General features: G+C 53.2%; 6 protein-coding genes across 6 annotated transcripts; 3 read left to right on the top strand and 3 right to left on the bottom strand.

Annotated features, from left to right (window-relative positions):
* Nucleotides 1–611: 611 nt before the first annotated feature.
* BDP81DRAFT_386277 (uncharacterized protein) lies at nt 612–3,225 on the bottom strand. Its single transcript, XM_060587006.1, has 4 exons — nt 2,456–3,225; nt 1,778–2,369; nt 865–1,702; nt 612–813 (listed from the first exon to the last, which is right to left on the bottom strand). Exons 1-4 carry the CDS (start codon nt 2,731–2,733, stop codon nt 776–778), a joined length of 1,746 nt encoding a protein of 581 aa, XP_060438547.1. The 5' UTR covers nt 2,734–3,225; the 3' UTR covers nt 612–775.
* A 1,264-nt stretch (nt 3,226–4,489) lies between these two features.
* Nucleotides 4,490–6,145, top strand: BDP81DRAFT_334187 (uncharacterized protein; the record flags this gene model as incomplete). The annotated part of the gene is made up of 3 exons (XM_060585738.1): nt 4,490–5,050; nt 5,101–5,437; nt 5,493–6,145. 3 exons carry the CDS (start codon nt 4,490–4,492, stop codon nt 6,143–6,145), a joined length of 1,551 nt encoding a protein of 516 aa, XP_060438546.1.
* A 1,755-nt stretch (nt 6,146–7,900) lies between these two features.
* On the top strand, nt 7,901–9,541 carry BDP81DRAFT_334277 (uncharacterized protein; the record flags this gene model as incomplete). The annotated part of the gene is made up of 3 exons (XM_060585750.1): nt 7,901–8,541; nt 8,659–8,973; nt 9,028–9,541. The coding sequence occupies 3 exons, from the start codon at nt 7,901–7,903 to the stop codon at nt 9,539–9,541; spliced, it is 1,470 nt and encodes a 489-aa protein (XP_060438545.1).
* A 915-nt stretch (nt 9,542–10,456) lies between these two features.
* On the bottom strand, nt 10,457–12,771 carry BDP81DRAFT_334237 (ABC transporter transmembrane region 2-domain-containing protein; the record flags this gene model as incomplete). Its single annotated transcript, XM_060585744.1, has 4 exons — nt 10,457–11,183; nt 11,234–11,907; nt 11,967–12,182; nt 12,244–12,771. 4 exons carry the CDS (start codon nt 12,769–12,771, stop codon nt 10,457–10,459), a joined length of 2,145 nt encoding a protein of 714 aa, XP_060438544.1.
* A 991-nt stretch (nt 12,772–13,762) lies between these two features.
* Nucleotides 13,763–14,129, top strand: BDP81DRAFT_400285 (uncharacterized protein; the record flags this gene model as incomplete). Its single annotated transcript, XM_060588668.1, has 2 exons — nt 13,763–13,957; nt 14,049–14,129. 2 exons carry the CDS (start codon nt 13,763–13,765, stop codon nt 14,127–14,129), a joined length of 276 nt encoding a protein of 91 aa, XP_060438543.1.
* A 1,315-nt stretch (nt 14,130–15,444) lies between these two features.
* BDP81DRAFT_455349 (uncharacterized protein) lies at nt 15,445–16,078 on the bottom strand (the record flags this gene model as incomplete). Its single annotated transcript, XM_060593057.1, has 2 exons — nt 15,445–15,599; nt 15,658–16,078. The coding sequence occupies 2 exons, from the start codon at nt 16,076–16,078 to the stop codon at nt 15,445–15,447; spliced, it is 576 nt and encodes a 191-aa protein (XP_060438542.1).
* Nucleotides 16,079–18,671: the final 2,593 nt, after the last annotated feature.

The following is an 18,671-nucleotide window of genomic DNA, read 5'->3' as shown; positions in this document are numbered from 1 at the left end:
GCTGAAGGTCCTTTGGAAGTCTACCGATATCATGGTTTTGTCAAGAAAATCATGATGTATCAAAAGGCTGAGGAGGCCAAAAGAGAGGCCGTTAAGCAGAAGACCGCCGAGCTGCCAGAACAGGTAGATTACGTCAGGATCCCCCGTATTCTTACCGTATATGCACGATGTCCTCCAGGCCCAGGCAATCAACGACGTGCACATTTGCTCAGCTATTCGAGGTCTAAGCATTCCATCACAAGATCGTTCAGCATGCATGTGATCGGCATCAAGCTTTACACTACAACATCTATCGCGAGAGTTCTCCCGGTCCTTGACTTATAGCGCCGCAGGGAAACCAAGTCCAAAGAGACCTTGGTGGGCGGATATCCAGATGAGAACTCCATGCATTCTAGGCACCACTTTCAAATAGAATTTCCAACAGTGACATCACTTGAACAGAGTTCAGTCTCTCCGGGCGGAGTGGAGTAGATCAGAGAGCAAGCAAAGTGATTTGATCATGGTATGTACCAGTGAGGCAGGTTGTAATTCAGATACTCACGTTGTATGCGCGCACGATAACACTGAAGAAGGTACGGTTGAGACTTTGATGAATTTGATATGGTAACATCCAGAGACGAAGTTGTTTTGAAATGGCGACATCACATGTTTGTATTGTGTACACTATTACTTCTTCATATGTGCTCATACAATCTCCTATTCCAAAGACCTCACGTGTCCACAAATCGAAGGCAAATTTTCAGCTACGTGCACACCCAGCCAAAACTTGACTACATCAAACATACTCAGCCGTCACCGTGTTGTACCGTTGATCTATGAAGAGTCAATATGCATGCCAAGATGTCTTTTCAAAGGGAAACTCACTGTTGTAGAGCAATGTGTACGTGGTTGAGGCCGAAAGATACACGGCTTCGATCTTACAGTTCAGCTCGTAGTACCATTGGCCGTCAAGTCCCTGGCGACGTGAGAGCATGTGCTCGGGGATGTGTCCGACATCAGCCTCTACATGAACGAGCATCGCAACATTCTCATCCCGAGCAACAGGCGCAATTCGTTGGTTGCGATCAGCGTAGATATCCATCTTGATCTTTTTGATACGGCCTTGGCTGACGAGACCGGTCCACACGAAGGATGTGTAGAAAGGCTCGTTCTCGGAGACGTTATCGCCCCGTTGAATGAACCATTCCATGGTGTAAACTTTGTAGCACCCATCCAAGCCGCACCAGTGTCGCTTCTGCTCGAGATGCTTGTGGACCTTAGCATCGTACTTGCTTCGCCACTCGGTGCCGTAGTGCTTTCTGGCTTTACGATTCTGAACCTTGACTTGCGTAAGCTTGTCAGGCGATACCTGAGCTAGACCCTTCATGACGGCGCCTTGAACAACTGCCTGCCAAGCATTGGGTGGCTGCATGATTTGGATGCTCTTGTCAATAGCGTTGCGCAAGCGCTCCTTGAGATAGTTGGATGCGCCGAAGCCGCCAACAAGGAGGATAGCACGAATCGGTACGTTGCTTGCTATGATCTGGTCCTTGACAAGCTTGATGCACTCCAGAACGACGGGCTCGAAGATGGTTTGAAGATCCGACGCCTTCAGAGCGAAACGACCACGGTTGATCCCGAGCTCTTTGTTATTGGCCATACCACCGACTGGGATGGTGTAGGTGTCGTCGGGGGCAGCGCCGAGCGTGAACTGTCGCTTGACCTGCGCAATATTAGTCAAAGAGCTCTAGTCAAGATACGCTTGGAAGCCAAAGCATGATAGAAGATTCAAGCTTGCCTTCTTTTCGAACTGTTCCATAGCCTCAGCCATGATCTCGTCATCAAATCCATCTTCCTTGCCTAGCTTTGCCTTTAGAAACTTGGCGAAGCGCATGTTGAGGAACGTCGAGCCGCAGAGCGCACCAGATCCTGGAGCAGCCTCTTGGACCTCCAGAATGGGTTTAAGACTGGTAATTGTGTAAGAGATCAGGTCCACAGTGCCTCCTCCAGCATCCACAACCACTACAGTATCATCGACTTTGAGCCCATGTGGGTCCAAGCCATGCAAGGCATAGATGGCCGCGGCTTCTGGCTCGGAGACAAGGTGAATGGGAGCAATAGTGTTGGTGACTGTGTTGAGACCAGAAGCTCTTTGACAGGCTTGTTTGGTCTTGTCCTTGGCTAGATCTGACCAGATGGCGGGTACCGTAACGACAAACTCCAAGGGAGTGGTGTTGACAACCTGCTCTCCTAGCTTTTCCTTCAGGGTGTATACGAGATGGTCGCCTAGCGCCGAGATGTAGTCCGTCACAAGCTTGTCGACGTTGCGGCCACCTCGAGCCTCTGAGGAGACAGCTTGGCCCATACTTTGAAGAGAGGGGTCGAGATCACTGGGACATGTTAGCTCTACGTTTCCTCCTACTTTCCGCTCTCAGTGTGCCAAGAACGAGTGTGTCGTAGGAGTGGAAGCACCCACAGCTTGAACCACTCGACAACTTCATCTTGCGGTGCGGTAACGGGGATGGAAAAGCCCCATTGAACATCGTCGCCGGCATATCGGAGCTTGGTGGGGACTTTGTCGGAAGATTCGCCCTCGCGGATGGTCTTGCTGATTGGCCAGGTGGTGATGGCAGTTCGTCGATCGGGACGTTGAGTTTCAGCCCACGCCACACCTGAATAAGTGGTGCCGAAGTCGATGCCGACGATGATCTTACGCTCGCTGACGGACATCTTCTCGAAGTCGAAGGAGTCCATAGCTAGAGGATGTGGTGCTGCCGGGTGGTGCAGAGGGTATCAAAAGACAAGAAACCGATCGCGAATGTAAGTAGAAACAAGATGCAAAGTGTTGATCAGCTGGTAACGACCAGGACAAAGCAGGTTCTTGGGATCGGTACAGCGGAACCCTCTCTTTCCGAATGAAGCTGTATCCAAGTAGGCTTGGCGAACCCAAGACTAAGGTGAAGGAGGTTTCGATTGCTGGAGGATGACCAGGTCGCAGTAAAAAGAGGCAGGAGAGATGGAAGAGTTGGATCGTGGCATGGAGGGAAAGAAAGGGGGGCGATGCCAGAAGCTGGTTCTCATCAAGCTTGATGGATAGATGTGCTTGGGCAAGGTACGTAGAGGTCAGCAGACGAAAGGAGAATCTGCCTTGATGAAGCTTGGGTGCGAATGTTTGAAGGGTGCAGGGCAGCAAGAGGCTCCGGCTGAACCTTTTTAGTCTTCAGGTTGGCGTGACACAAACAGGCGAGGAAGGTCAGCTTTGCTTGAAAGCTCCTTCCCTGGTCGACCTACCCATCCTACCTTAGGTAAGAGGAATGGAAAGATGGCACAACATGTCTCAAAAGGTACGGTACATGAACGACAGCTAATAATCATGGAATCAAGACAATCAGTCCTTTGAAAAACTCGCTGCCTTATGCATCAAGCTCATGCGGGTCCTGACCCGTCGGGCACGTTTGGATACCGTGGATGCATCTAGGCGTTGTAGGTCTGAGCGCCGAGATATTCGTCCCTCATGCCATGCAGCTCAGGCTTTCTAATGAGGCGTCATTCGGTCTATTTTATGCCACTGAGGTTCCAAGGCATTCGATATTCGCTCCTTTTCAACCTTTTCAAGGCACCATGCAACGTGTTTAGCTGTTTCTGGACTACCGTAAGGTACCTCAAGGTGCTTGGTGAAGAAAGTGACTTTGAGGGGGTAGATCGGTACTTCCCAGAACAACCAGGGTGTCAGCCTTAAAGGTACGTATCTCAGTGAGGCCCCACCCCCGCCGTTGTATCTATCTTACCTACCTAGGTGAGGTAAGGTAGGTACGCCCCCACTTGGCAGGGTCATTCGGGCAGGCAGTTCCAAAAAAGTGACATTCCACCTTTACCGAAAGCTGCCTTGTCTCTTACAGGTATGAGATATTCAAGCCGAGAGGAAGGTCTGATAGAGTCCCTACCTACTCTAGGTAGCCTACCAAGCCTCGGGCGTTCATCACACAAGGGCGGGGACCTGGGGTATGACCTCGATTTCCTGTCATGAAAGGCAGTATTGCGAGGTACCTAACCTTACAGACTTGACCTTGGGTACCTAGGTATTCGCCCGGATTCTCCATGGCACCGGATCCTTCCTTCATTTGTCCGTGCGACTTCTCCCAGGCCTCTTTCTCGGTCACATCTCATCCCAACTCTCCCTCTAAGTCATTCATTCTTCCGATGCACAGTTAGACTCGGACCTCTCTTTTCATCTAAACATATCCTCCACTGCTGCCGTCTTCTAGCATTACTACTCGGCATAATGGAAGATCTCAGACAGGTAGACCCGACTCTTCCGCAGCACCGCGAGGGTCACAACCCACCCGTCCCAGACAAGAGACCCCTCGACACTAATGCCGGGGCCATGATGCTCGACGACTCGAGACTTACCTACAGTCAGACCCCCAAGAACCAAGCAACTACCACAATAGAGCCGGTTAGCCCCTACACGACTTCTGCCACTGACATGATGGGCTTCACCAAGGTCGAGATGCCTGCTCCGGAAAACGGGGCTCAGAGCAGTGGACCAAGGCAAGCTCTACCTAAAGGCCTCGTTGCCACTCGTTTCAATAATTATCCTGCCTCCAATTCTTCTCGTCATCCCCTATCGCCTTCCTCGACGGTCACCTCCTCTTCTTTTGTCGAATGCGATCTGATCGACCTCGGTACTGACATTTGTTCGCCATCAAGAGAGTTATCCGAGAAAGATGTCAACACCAGTACGCGCGACGGAGACGAAGCAGATGCCAGCGATGAGCTGCTACTACGCCGTGAGATCATGGAGTTGCGCCACAGGCTCAAGTCGACAACGGCTAGAGCTGAGATTGCCGAGGAAAAGGTTGAGCGAGCAGAGCGGAGGATAGGCGAGATCAAGTCTACCGTGGCCTCGACTATCACAGAGATTGAGAAAGACACGGCGCCACTTGCTTCAAAACTCAACGAGCTCAACACAGAGAACTCGGCTTTGAAAGAACAACTCAGGGATGCCCAGTCTCACATCTTTAGCCTTCAACCTTACCGTAAGGAGCTGACTCCCGAGGAAGTCGGGCGCGTAAGTCCACTTTCTCTACATTCAGCGATAGTCATTTGACAATCTGATAGGAATACGATGATCTCATCGAGGGTATCAGTGATTGGGTTTCCAAGTTTATGGATCCGTATCTGGATGATCACGAAAAGGGAGTTGAGGACCTTATGATGACTGCCCGCAGGAGACCCAGTGACGCTCTCAAGTTGAAACAGGTCATACACCAGTGTCCCGACCTGGTTCACGGCGCTGTTTTCCCAGAAACAGACGAAGATATTGTCGTCGCAATCATCATGAGGTTTATCAACGACAATATTTTCCAAAAGATTATGTACGGCTCCATCGCCAACTACGTCGAAGTACTCAGCTTCGTGGAGACAGCCCTCCAGAACCACGTTAATCCCAAGCGAGGTACGAGCATGTTTTAGGTATCATCATTGACCTTTGAAAATGACCTATGTCGCAGATCTCTTCGCGATACGAACTTGGACGGCAGAAGCATATAACGCAATCTTAAGCTCTCGAGACTTCAAGGGCTGCCGGGAGAAGAAGATGCGCGAGCTTACAATCGAGCTTGCCACCATTTTCAAGATATTCAGTCGAAAAGACAAAATGGAGGCATTCTACAAGAGCTTTGAACAGATTTGCATCAAGCCAGCAATGCAGCTATATGAGAAAAACCAGGTTTCCACCAACCATTTCTATTTCGATATCAACCCGTACATAGTCTGGGGCGGGGACGACGAGATGCAAACCTCGACAGACTTCCTCGACAGCTTGCAAGATCTCGACTGCAAGAACATACTCCAGAACCGCAAAGCTTTCAATCTGGCAAAGATTGACCCGCAGCCTACCAAAAAGGAGCTGTATCACCACCTGCTCAACGTTTGTACTCTCACGCCAGCACTCTACATGCGGCAGATTGGGCGCAAGGATGTCATCAAAGAACCACAGCTCGTGCGACGTCAACAGATGCTGGTGGCATGGGGACCGCAAGAAAAGCGTGACAAGTTCCAGGAGAATGGGGACCGTACGCTTTTGAGCCATCTCTACTACGCCAAGGCCGATCGAGAGAGGCAAGAAGCCGGTGGGTGGACGAACTTTCGTTGGGGTGGCTAGAGGTACCGGGTATCGCTTACGAATTTTCTCCGTTCCCTGTCCAGGCTAGTATTGGTGTTATACCCCATTTGCTATACCAGAACTGCCAAAACACGGTGCACATTCTAAGGGGCTGCTTTGGTTGGTGATGCTCACTGTGGGATTGTTAGGTAGGTATCGATGGCAGAAGTAGATACATGTAATCTCTGGGCGCACTTTGCTTTACATCTTTCTTGGGTGTAGATCGTGTACAGCTTCGTGATTGGAGACGCGTCATGCGTCATGAGATATAAGCCGCACAGAATGATCAATCGTGATAGCTTCTTGTCTCCCACGTGGACCTTATATCCACTGACAAGGTGCTTGGAGCCTGATGCAGGCGTTCTAGAAATCGAGGCCCCCCAAGTCGCGCAGTGAAGTACCAATACCTCCAACAAGCCGGCTTATTCTTCGGGTCTGAGGCTGGGACACGTCGGAGTAATGCAAGTGAGGTGCAGATGACTTTGGTTGATTCTTTAATTGGACTCGAGTAAACTTCCAGATTATTCGACTTTCGATCCCAAAGCTGGCCGTCTTAGGTAAGGTACCTAGGTGTATGTAGCCATGAACTTTGGCGGGGTTAGGTTGAACGAGGCTTAACAGGTAGCCGCTAAGGACGGGCAACGGGCAGTGACATGCGCTAGAGAGTGGGTCCTGGCGTGCCGGGCGATCTGTGGAGACTTGCAGGTACATCTGCCAGAAACATTCAAGGCAGGCCCGCCTCGGAGCTGTCTGACCATGGCATGAACCACTTGGACGTCAATCTGGAACTCCTTCTACCTTCAAGGCTCACCAACGCCCCTCGTTCGGCCTCATCTGATTCTCTTTCAGTTCGTTGCCTCATGCGCCTGCCGTCATCATTGAACAGGAACACCAAACAAGGCAAAGCCAAGCTGTGATACCTCAGTTCCCGCCTCTCAACCCACGAATGCCGCATTGCGACTCTTCCGGCACCCACAAGAGGTACAGACTCAGTCTCTTGAGCCTGGTTTCAGCGTCCGGTCTTCGTCTCTGCAGACACTCGCCTACTCGCCGTTAAAGTCGCCGTCCAACGTTCATCTGCATTGGGTTCTGAGACCGGGCTCTAATACTCATCCTTCACTCTCTAGGTCAGTCTTTCTGAGGTAGTAGGTACTCGGCTACTGAACTATCCAGCCGCACTACGAACACGTTGTCTCGTGGCCTTTCTGCATCAGCTCTATGCTCGGACGGTGATGCAAGGTTAAAGGTCCGAGTTGAACTCCAAGCAGCCGGCAGGGACATCCCAGTCAGTTTGCCCGCCATTTCAACATGTTTCGATCTTTCAAGGGAAGATTCATTGGCGCATTTGAACACGATCCACAAACGAAAAACAGTTCATCAGAGTCCGAACCACAGCTGTCCTTGCCTCCCTCTGGTTGGTCCACTTCCACGAGCGGGGGACGGCCAAACACCACCACCCAAGAGAACCATACTACCTCTTTTCTCAGATCCGACTCTCCTTTTCCAAGTCCGCACCCGAAGATCGCGCCTCGTCTTACTACGACCCCATCGACGTCATATCTGCTGCCCGTGGACTTTCTCGTTGACGGGACTCCAGAGCGCTCCACAGACGTTCCGAAATCATTGGCGGCAACACAGGTAGCTAATCCAGCTTCGATAACATCCGAGGAAAGCTGTTACCGGCAGCAGACAGACGCATCAAGCGATTCTTCAGCAAGGCTCGTTCCACATGTCGAAGACTTCCCGTTGACGAAGATGTTCGCTCCTCCAAACAGCGGACTACCACCTAGCTATCACTCCAGCGCCAACCCCTCTCTAGTGGGAGGTTTTGGCAGCGATGGGCTCGATCCCGCCCCGGCATACGATTGGGGGTTGGCTCTGGATGTTGACAGGTCAAGCAACGAGCAAGAAACATTAGCACGACATGTCAGTAATGATCAGCCTCAACCACCAGCTCCCTTACCGGAGGTTCCACGTCGGTTCAACTACTACCGCGCCATAAGCGCCGACATTCTGGCAGACTTCGACTTCCCACTGCCCGTGGCCAAGTCCACGGCCACAGAGGCGGCGATGCCTTCTTCTTCTACTCCACCACCACAAAGGGGCTACCGGCCGACCCCAGCGTCTATCCTCGAGGATTTTGACGTTGCAACCTTTTCACCACAGACCACAGGTGGGAGCTCCAGCACCGCAGCTAGTACGCCGCCAGTATTGTCGCCGCCCACACGCTCGAGGTCAACGTCGAAGCTCGCGTCGGCGTCGGCGTCGACGGCTTCGAATAATCCGTATGTCGAGCTTCTTGAGCAGAAGGAGCAAGCAATGACGGTTGCCTTTTTGCGCAGGCAAGACTCAGCGTCGGGATCTCGGTCTACGGATCTTGGAGCTGATGATTTCAGGTAAACATGCACCCTCGAGCTCGATTGATACTCTTTGCCAGCCTTCATCACTGAATTATTTGATATTTCTCCTTGTCAACAGTTGACTTTTGGTTCAACATTACTAACAAGTCTCAGTTTCGGTCAAAGATACCACAAGGCAGCAGACACAACTGATGTTGTTGTTACCAGGCAAAGACTACCAGCAAATGATCTAAGCGGTTCTCGAGAATGCCCGATTTGTGCCGAAACAAGGGAAATTTCGTCATTTCCCGTCCTAAGTGTGACTCCAATGTGTACTCACCCGCCAGAAGCGTGCCTAGAGTGCCTTCAAATATCCATCAAATCAGATCTGAATAGCAAGCTATGGACCGAGATCCGGTGTCCAGAATGCCGCGAGTTGCTAGAATACATCGACATTCAGAAGTACGCAGACGAAGAGACATTTGCCCGGTAAACTCCCTCATAATCTGTTTCTGGGTCCTAAAGTCACTAACGCCTTCCAAGATATGAGGCTTTGGCACTTCGCGCTGCCATGGCTGAAGCTGATAACTTCATTTGGTGTACGGCAAACTGTGGGTCGGGCCAGCTTCACGATACTGGCGGAGATCAACCCATTGTGACATGTTTGCATTGTAGTCAGCGGTCTTGTTTTAGCCATAACGTTACGTGGCACGAGAACCTATCGTGTGAGGAGTACGATGCGCTGCTGCGAGACCCAGAAAACTTCCGCTCGCGCATCGAGATGGAGTATGACGAGTTCGACTCGGCGCGACAGGCGCAGGAAGACGCCGATCGGGCAATGGCGCAGGGCCTTATGGCCGAACAACAGGCTGAGATTCAGGAGCATGAAGCTAGAGAGCGTGCCGAGAGGGAGAGAGCCCGAAAGGCGGCAGCCCTGGCGAGGAAGGTTGCTGCTCGCCGAAAAGCGGAAGAAGAGCAAAGCCGAGTGACCGTAAGCCGGACAACAAAGCCTTGCCCTGGTTGTGGATGGGCCATTGAGAAGAATTCCGGGTGGTAAGTTTCTTCTGTGACATCAGAGCAAGGAATGAAGCTAACAGGTACTTGATAGTTCGCATATGACTTGTAAGTATCCCTGTTTCTGTGTCTCTCATGTTTGACCACCCATCCAACCCTCTGCCCTTTATTCTCTCTGCGTCGTTTCTGTCGGACTGAAGCCAACATCATCGCAGGCATCAAATGCCGCTACGAATTCTGTTGGGGCTGTTACTCTACCTGGGAACGGTCGCATAGCGTTCGATGCCGAGGACCTGTGCCTTCCGTCTAGGCTAGATAGCGAGCCTCGGCGCTTGTAAAGAAGCGAAAAGGCGGAGGAAAGTCAAGAAATGTCTAACCTAGAGGCCGATTCCTATGTTCCAAGTGCAAGCACGAGTTCTGCTACGAGTGCGGTGCGGGTCATAAGCGTATTTTACTGCTTGACAACAGCATACACAGCGAAGACTGCCGCTTTCATCCGAACAATCTTGCCGATTGATTGTTTACGACGCAGGACTGTCTAACTTTGATACCCAAGACGGACACTAGTGGTGGGCATGTCATCGGGGCGGGAATGGAGGTCAACTACATACAGCCAATGTCAACAACATTGAATTGGACACTGCGGAGTTTAGTATTTCCAAGTCGCATCCAAGCAGATTGATCAGGTCCAGGGGATGAGTCAAGAGTGAGTTGTGGTATTATTCTTTCGATTTGCCTAACCTGTTCTACGCCGTATCCTCTGTAGGTGCTGTGTCTACAAACCCTTGTGTACAAAATTTGCAGAAAAATAAAATAAGACTCGTCAAAAATCCATCAAATCATGCTTTCTTCGTTGAAGTTTCGCCTCCCTTCCCATCGACTAAACTTAACAAATGCACCTCTGCAACATCACTTGTGAGAACCACTGTAGATTGTAGGACATCAATATCTCCGCCTTTTACGCGGCGGTCAACTCGGCAATGCGCCTCTCAATCTCAGGCACCTGCCGCAGCAAGACCTCAAGGTCCTCCTTCTCATCCTCAAGCTTCAGCCGGCGATCGGCGTCAAGCTTGGTGAAGACGAAGTTGCCCTGCCCGTCAAACTGAAGAATGCGGCTGTGGTACTTCCACAGACTGCGACGATGGCTGACGGTCATGAGGTTGATGCCGAGCGCCTTTGCGTTATCGTACATAATCTTTTCCGTCTCGAGGGTGACGCTGGAGGTACACTCGTCGAGGATAGCGTAGCGGGGCCGGTGGTAGAATAACCGCGCCATGGCGACGCGCTGCTGCAGGCCGCCCGAGAGGACGTCGCGCCACTCTGCCTCGGCGTCCCAGCCCTCGGGGTAGAGTTCGGGCAGGTGCTCGAGGCCGAGGAGGGAGAGGATGGAGAGGAGGTCTGCGTCTGTGACGGACTTGGCGCGCATCTGGCGGAGGGAGTCTGGATAAGTTATCTGTTGGCGGAGGGAGCCGCGGGAGAGGTAGGGCCGTTGGGGGATGTAGAAGATGTCGGAGAAGGGGGGCTTGTGGACGGTGCCGCCGTAGACTGGCCAGAGGCCGCCGAGGATGCGGAAGAGGGAGGATTTGCCGCAGCCGTTGGGGCCGACTACGAGGAGGTGGTCGCCTTGTTTTAGGGAGAAGGAGAGGGCTTTAATGAGGACGTCACCGTTGGGGGAGATGATGGGGCTGTTTTTGTGTTAGTTGGATTGCATGTAGGTGAGTAGATGGCTACTTACACGTTGATGAATTGAATGTCCTTGCTCTCGACAACGGTACCGCGGCCCTTGAGGACGGCCTCGTTGTTCTCGGTGCCTGAGCTGGAGACGAGTTTCTTCTCGAAACGACCGGCGCGGATGTCGTTCATGGTCTCGAGGAGGGAGTCGACGCGGGAGGTGTAACCCGCCAGCTCCATGATCTCGCGGTACGAGAACATGATGCGGCCAAAGGCGTCTGAAGCAGACAGCAGCATACGGCGGTTGGTGACGAAACTCTCGGTGCGGTCGCCCATGTTCATGGCAATGTGGCCGGGCATCTTGACGAACACAGGGACGGAGCAGAGCAGAAGGCCGAGGGCGCCCCAGAAGTACTTAATGACAAAGTCCTCCATGAAGCCGTGGTAGAAGCGCCGGCGGAGAATGTAGTTTACGTGCTTGATAAGCGTGAAGTAGCCCTTGTCGAGGGTGTCCTTTTCGGCCTCGTGACCTGAGTAGAGGGCGACTTCTTCTGCGTGGTCAATGAGGCGCGAGTGCTGGAAGCGGAACTCGCCTTCGAGGCGGGCCTCGTCGGCGACGTATTTGCCAAAGGGCGGGGTGAGGGCGCGCATTACGTTTGCGGAGAGCTGGACGAGGAGGGCCATTGAGACGACACCTTCGCCGCCTACACTGCGTGAGAGCGAGTGCGTGTAGATTGTCTATCAGTAATTAGTCTTCAGGTCTGATAGGGGCTTGCAGAAGGGGGGGGGGGTTGTACCATGTCCAGGACTGGTTTCGCGAGGTTGCTGAAGAGCTCGGCCAAGCTGTTTGAGAATTTGGCGACATCGACTGCAATCAGCTGATCTGGATTGTTTATCCGGTCGTCGAGGGCAGAGATGCCGTAAAAGGTCAGCTTCGAGAGGTACTTGTCGTGGATGTGCTGCGTCAACCGCGTCCGGTACTTGAGCGACAGCTCCGCTTGGTGGTAGGATAACTGCAATGGCATATTAGCACGAGTCTGATACGGGGGCATATAGAGCACCAGGCAGACTTACCATTGAGTTTGTAAACGTCGCGGGGATAGCAATCAACATCCACCACACGATGCGCATCAAAAACTCCCGTCCATTACCCTTGACCAAACTCTTGACAATGGCGCCGTCCATGGCCGCGACCTTGAGACTAATCAACGTCCTGACAACCAAGAAGAAGGAATGGCTGATGAGCAGCCTAGCCTCCTTGCTCCGCCATCCCGGTATGACAATCTTGAGCAGACGCAGTAAGGAACGGAAGAACTCGCGGTTGAGCTCGACTTTTTTCCGTTTCTTGGTCATGTCCTCGTCCGAAGGAGCGGCGACGGTGGCGCGGGACTCGCGCGCCGCGGCCTCGCGCGCGGAGGCGGCTTTTTGATCCGAGATGGCGCGGCGGATGCGGTTCGCGAGGGCGACGAAGAGGGTGATCCAGACGGCGCGGGAGATGCGCGTGCGGTTTTGGAGGTAGAGCTGGGTGAGTTGGAGGGCGAGGTTGCGGACTGTGCGGTTTGAGGGCAGCCCGATTAGGGAGACTTTGGATTGGGCGGCCATTGTGGGCGGTGGTGTCGGGGGGTGTCTCTGCGCGCGCGCGCCGCTGGGGGAGTGTGACGGCGATCTCGAGATGCTTGTCGTCTCGCGATGCCTTTTGGAGATGATGGTTCGTCACAAGGTCGCGTGGTTATGTTGCTTGTGAAGATGGACGAGATGCCGCGGCTACGTCACTCCGGCAGCTGTGGGGGAACGTCCGTCGGTTGACGCTGGGATTGTATCGTCAGCGCATTCGTCGCGGTATTTCGATCGAGGTCCGTCGTTCGCAGAGGAAGATGTATCGCGGGAGAGGAGTATCAAAGGTGTTCGCAGTCAGTCAGAAAGGGGAAGACGATGATGTTGACAACGGCCATGGCTGGTGGCGGGTGCTTGGGGTGAGTGTCACACGGCAGGGCCTTCGGACGAGGCTTTCGGTTAGGTTGGGGTCCAGTCCCCCTTCCGCTTCCAGATTCAGCAGCCAAAACGTTAAGATAAATGGCACTGGGGCCGTTTCTTGCTTTGCGTCGCTTCGGTGGCTCGGGTCTTTGTTCTGATTCAGCACTGGGGCAGATTTAGTCCTTGGGTTCCGCTGGGGGAAAATGGGGGAAAGCTGGTGCTGTTTGACCTCTCTGTCCCTCGGCTCCCCGGAGTGACACGGTACATGGGTGCTGGAGAAGAGCGGCCCCGTAGCGGCGAGCAAACTGATTGGCCAACCCCGGAAATGGCCTTTTGGCCCGTTCCCATGTGAATTGGCTGCCGATGGCATGTGATTTGTTTCGTCCTTGTTTGTGCCTGAGGCATAATTATCTAATCAAATGTGGCTTGACTTTCGAGGATAGGCTCACCAGCCACATCGCGGGGCAACTTCTCCAAGCAGCTTTTTTCTGTCTAAATTCTTTCTTTAATTCGGCTTGCCACCCCTCAACTTGAATGACTCCATCGCCATCATCCCAGCAAGCTAAAATCGCAATAACAGCGCTCTTCTCCAACTAAGACTAGACAACTCCACGCCAAAATGTCCGACGACAAAATTTCCATCTACGATGAGATCGAGATCGAAGACATGACATGGGACGAGGACATGCAGATCTACCACTACCCTTGCCCCTGCGGCGACAAGTTCCAAATCGCCCTAGCCGACTTGCGGGACGACGAGGATATTGCCGTTTGTCCTAGCTGCAGTCTCATGATCCGCGTCATCTTTGACAAGGTAAGTTCTGTCCGTCCGCAAGTGGAGGGCCTGGAAAGGAAGCTTCACGTGGAGAGTAGTTGTAATGGCTAACATGTAATCGCAAATGCAGGACGATCTCCCCAAGGACCCCGAAGATGAAGCCGAGCCCGCTGTTGAGGAGGCGTCTGCTCAGATCCCTGTTGCCGCTTGAACAACAATACCTCTCAGATTTCATGAAGAGATGCTGCGTTGCCACGAGGCTGCTTCAACTGCACGAAGGGTACTCCAGCAGAAGGTCGCGCCGCCAGCCAGTCAAGCACATCAACCAAGCGCACAGCCGGGTGCAGATACAAGCGCAAATGCAAGCGCTCGGAACCGGTCTTCCTCCATGGCACAACATCGGCGAGGCAGCCGATTGCCATTCACTCAGGGGGCGAGGTACTTCCCCAAGAGGAATAAGTCTCCATGTCGGACAAATACTCTAGCCGCCCGCGTCCCACAGAAGCTCGGTGTCACAGCAGCTCCCACTTCTATTACGGTAGAGGCGGAAATTGCAATGTGCCGCAGACGTAACAGTGGAGGCAAACATTCTTAAATGAAAGATGCAACCGAGTCGAACGCTCGCTCCGCAGTATCAGGCCATTGCCCTTTGGACAAAGGGAATCTGTGTGCGTGCCGCGCCGCTGCTGCTGAACATGCGTTGAGGATGGCCGTGCTGGCCAGTTGATAGACAGATCAAGGGGTGGCGCGGTTACTGGAGTCTTGTTGCAAGAACTACATGGTTGTTGGACGAGAGTCAAGGTGGACTTTGTTTTGCGCTGTACTCTGCGCTGTAGACGGAAGCTCGGGGTCTGGAAGAGGAAGGTTATCCTATGAGATGGTAAAGATTCTCAATATGGCCCTCGATGAATCATTCCACCACCCGAATACACAGCTATGAATACACACTAGAAGCCCTCATATACCCCTCCAAGTCCATTTACGTCACCAGCCAGCAGGCGCCCCCTTGGGGGTCAGGTCAAAACTGGCTGGCTGGTGGAGTGGTTCAAGTCCACGAACAGCCTAATCGGTGAAGGCTTAGAGGTCCCGTGTTCGAGTCCCAGCATGAGCGCCAGAGATGTAGCCCCCAGCTCGCCACCGGGGATGGTGGAGGGGGATGAACTCTTTTGCCTCGTGCCTTCCTTTTTCCCTTTGAGTCAAAGCGGAAAGATGCTTCGTTCCCTTTTCACGCAGTCACTGCGGCAGCAGTCTTACTTACACATCAAAGGTCACAAGGCACGAGCGAAATATATGTGAAAACTATTTATTCCTTATAATTAATTAGCAGTATTAATGCTATTCCATGATGACCATGCTTCATCATCGTATGCAGAATTTCCAACGCCGTTGCTCCAAGCCGTAAAAGTCATAATACATGTCCAAAGCAAGTGCTGTTTTGCTTCCTCATGATTCCCATTTCGAGTGTGAAACATCAATAAAGATCCCCGCTCTCATTATTCAAATATCCCATGATGATTTTTAATCCTTTACAGAAGGAAGAAGCTGGCAATGCCAAAGGCGATGAGACCAGCAGCAGAGCTCTGGACCTTGTCGGCGGCAGCGGTGGGCACGGTGACGGGGCCGGTGGTGGTGGCGTTGGGGGATGAGGTGACATAAGTCTGGGTGAGGGTTAAGAGAGTAGCTGAAGGTCATGTTAGTCTAATTGGTCTTTAAGAGTTCAAGCAAGAGGTGATACTCACTGTTGATGAGGGGGGGAATGACGGCGGTGATGGAAGGAATGACAGAGTCGGTGATGGAGGGCAGAGTCTCGACGGGGTCAGTGCCGGTGGGAACGACGATGGGCGTCGTAACGGTGACGGGAGGGTCGCTGACGACGACCTGGGTGGTGGTCGTGATGCCTCCCGGGACGGTGGTAATGCCTTCCGAAACAGTGGTGGTGCCCTCCGGAACGCTCACAGTTGTGGAGGGCTCGGGCTCGGCGGAGGCGGAGGGAGAGACAGTGAGGGTGGTCAAGGGGACGGTCTCGGTGACGATGGCGGTGGCAGTGGGCTCAGGGAAGACCGGGAGGGTCACGGTGGCCGTGATGCCGTCGGTGATGACGATGGAGGTGAACTGGGCAGCGGCGAGGCCGGCAGCGGAGAGGATGGCGAAGGAGCGCATTTTGGCTTATTGGTGTTTTTGAGAGAGGATGAGCTAAAGAGCCGTTGATGTGAGGTTGAATCAAGAGTTATTAGTGCCGGGAAGAGAAGCGACTGGTTTAGCTCGAAAGCCGAGGCTCTTGTTGATGAGATGAGGCGGGAAGTAAGAGTGAGATGTTCTGAACTTGTTGTTGCGGATGAAGAGTAAAAGAAGACTCTCGTTGAAAGAGAGACTGGATAGGAGATATATACTATTAGACGGGAGTGAGGGTCTGCGTGACGAGAAAAGCCCAGGCCGTACGACTACGTACGACGTACACAGGACATTGTGTGCTACAGCCTACGAGTCGGTGACAGCAGTGATGCCAAGAATGGCGATTTTGCACGACATCATCTCGACGAGGGGTGCCGTGACGGCACCGTCACTGGGGGTTCGAGAAAGCAGAGGGTTGGTAGCTTGGTTGCCGGGGGTCGTATTGGTGGTGAGGTGGGCAGCTGTATGCGGGGCGCCTGGGTGAAGCAGGGAAACCCGACGTGGGAGTTCTTTTGGGCCTCGAACAGTGTGTTGCCGACCTGGATCAGCCAGGCCAGACCATAGTCCCAGACCAAACCACATCATTCATGTTCGCTTGCCTGCAGGCCTGTTGGTGCTAGATTCGGACTGGTCGCGGACATGGGTGGGATGAGGGTGGAAGCAACCGAACAAGGCGAAACAGGGTTGTCGACCATCGACCCAGGAAACCAAAAGTGGAATCTGTGTGGGGTGTTCATCGGGAAGCACAAAGAGAAAGAAGGCTGGGATGACCGTGGTAAACTCTGATGGGTTGAAATGTGCATAGTGAAATGGCTGGGGATGGCTTCACTTGCGGCAAAGAGCAACAACGGCGAAACTCGAGAATAGTAGCACAAATGATGAGCCGCAGCAACAGACGTGTGTGTTTCCCCCACCACCTTGATTTTCGTTTCATGTTGCTGCCATCCCGTCTCATTGGTAGATGCAATGCCCATCAGCTTATTGTTCCCAATGACAGAGTTTCGGCGGAATGCCATCTCCTAACGAGGTTTGCGCTAGAACACGAGAGACCCAGCACCAAGCAGTCACCGGGATCCAAGCTCCTCTGTCGGCGGTGATCTTCAAACTTGCCCACAAAGCAGACTTCTGCCCTGATCCTGGGGTAACTCACCAACCAAGATCCACCATCCGTCCGTCTGTCCCTCCGTCCTTGACAGTGAAAAGAGGAGTGACGCTTGCCAACGGTTGCTAGTCTGCCGATTTCCCGCAAACCAGCACACTCGCACAAGAAGCATCTCGTCATTTCGGCCTAGGGTGGTGGTTGGGTGACGGAAGGCGCGCAAACATGAGAAATCAGCCATTAACCATTGTGCCATTTTGCTCCCCCGTCCAGTATGCTGCAGCTGTCCCGGATTTTCCTGCCAGAAGAAAGGGTGGTCGTACCGACGGCCGGGGCCCAGGCTGTCCAGAAGGATGGGGGATGGGTGGGAAAACCAAGTTGGCGATGCTCTGTACGGATAGTCTGTACCCGATGCCGTGCTCTGTTGCGTCATACGTCGACGAGGGCCAGCGGGTGCTGCAGCGGGTGAAGACAAGAAAGAGTCTGTAAAGAGGCACCGCACCGTAGCAACCGGAGACGCATCCCGCAGAGCAGAGAGGGTCCAGGCTGCCAGGGTGGCCGGAGAGAATCGAGGCTGGTCCAGTAAAATGCTGCGGGAAGAAAGCAAAGGCGGCTGCAACGGCTCTCCCCTTGTGCCTGGATTGGCCGGGCCATTGCATGGCATTGGCAGACCCTCGGTGACCCCTCTCAGAACTAGAGATCTCTCGCCATGAATCACATCATGCTAACTGTGACCCGTTAGCACAGAGCCATTGAGACCTTTCCAGGGGCCAAAACTCTGGTTCTTTGGGAGGACATGGTGTGTGTGGTGGTGGTGGTCGAATCCGAGGCCGAAGCCAATTCGATGGGATGAACATGGCCAGTTCCTTGGAGTTCAAGGACCAGACTTGACCAAGGTATCCATACCTTCCTTAGAGTGCGAGTGGAAAACGGGACACCAGATGGCAGACGGTGGCCAACGGTGGGTGGAAAGATCAGGACGGAAAAGAAGGAGGCAGGGACCGGGCTAAGAAAGAGCAACACCGCAGGGGTCCCTGCCAGGTTTTCCCATCCTGCCCTCCTCGCCTGCTTCCTCATCCAGTCACCTCTTTCCCTCCGTCCCTCCAGATCCAGAACGCGACTGCCCGTTTTTTTGACATCCGTCACCGCATCACCCCAGCCACTTGCCTCCACAACCGTTGCAGCCAATCGTCCAATTAAGCCACAGGCACGGCCCACTACCTAGGTAGCTAGTATACTTCCTCCCACGTTTCCAGATGTTTTCTGTGCAACTCCGGAGTCCAGAGTATTCGTTTCCAACGGCCATCTCAACAAGCTCTCAAGCCACGCCATTGTTCTTTTCCACGAATCAAGGAACTCTCGCATGTCGGCCACGCATGCCTCGTTCTGTCAATTCCCTGATTTCCGTCAAGCCTCAAAAGCCTTGCTTTCAGGCCGCAACCCAATGGCCACAGCTGAACGGTGAACCCGAGTCTTTCTCCC

This window comes from Colletotrichum phormii (assembly GCF_030913505.1).
Source record: "Colletotrichum phormii strain CBS 102054 chromosome Unknown BDP81scaffold_35, whole genome shotgun sequence".
Classification (NCBI taxonomy): domain Eukaryota; kingdom Fungi; phylum Ascomycota; class Sordariomycetes; order Glomerellales; family Glomerellaceae; genus Colletotrichum; species Colletotrichum phormii.
This window is presented reverse-complemented; position numbering and strand designations above follow the sequence as displayed.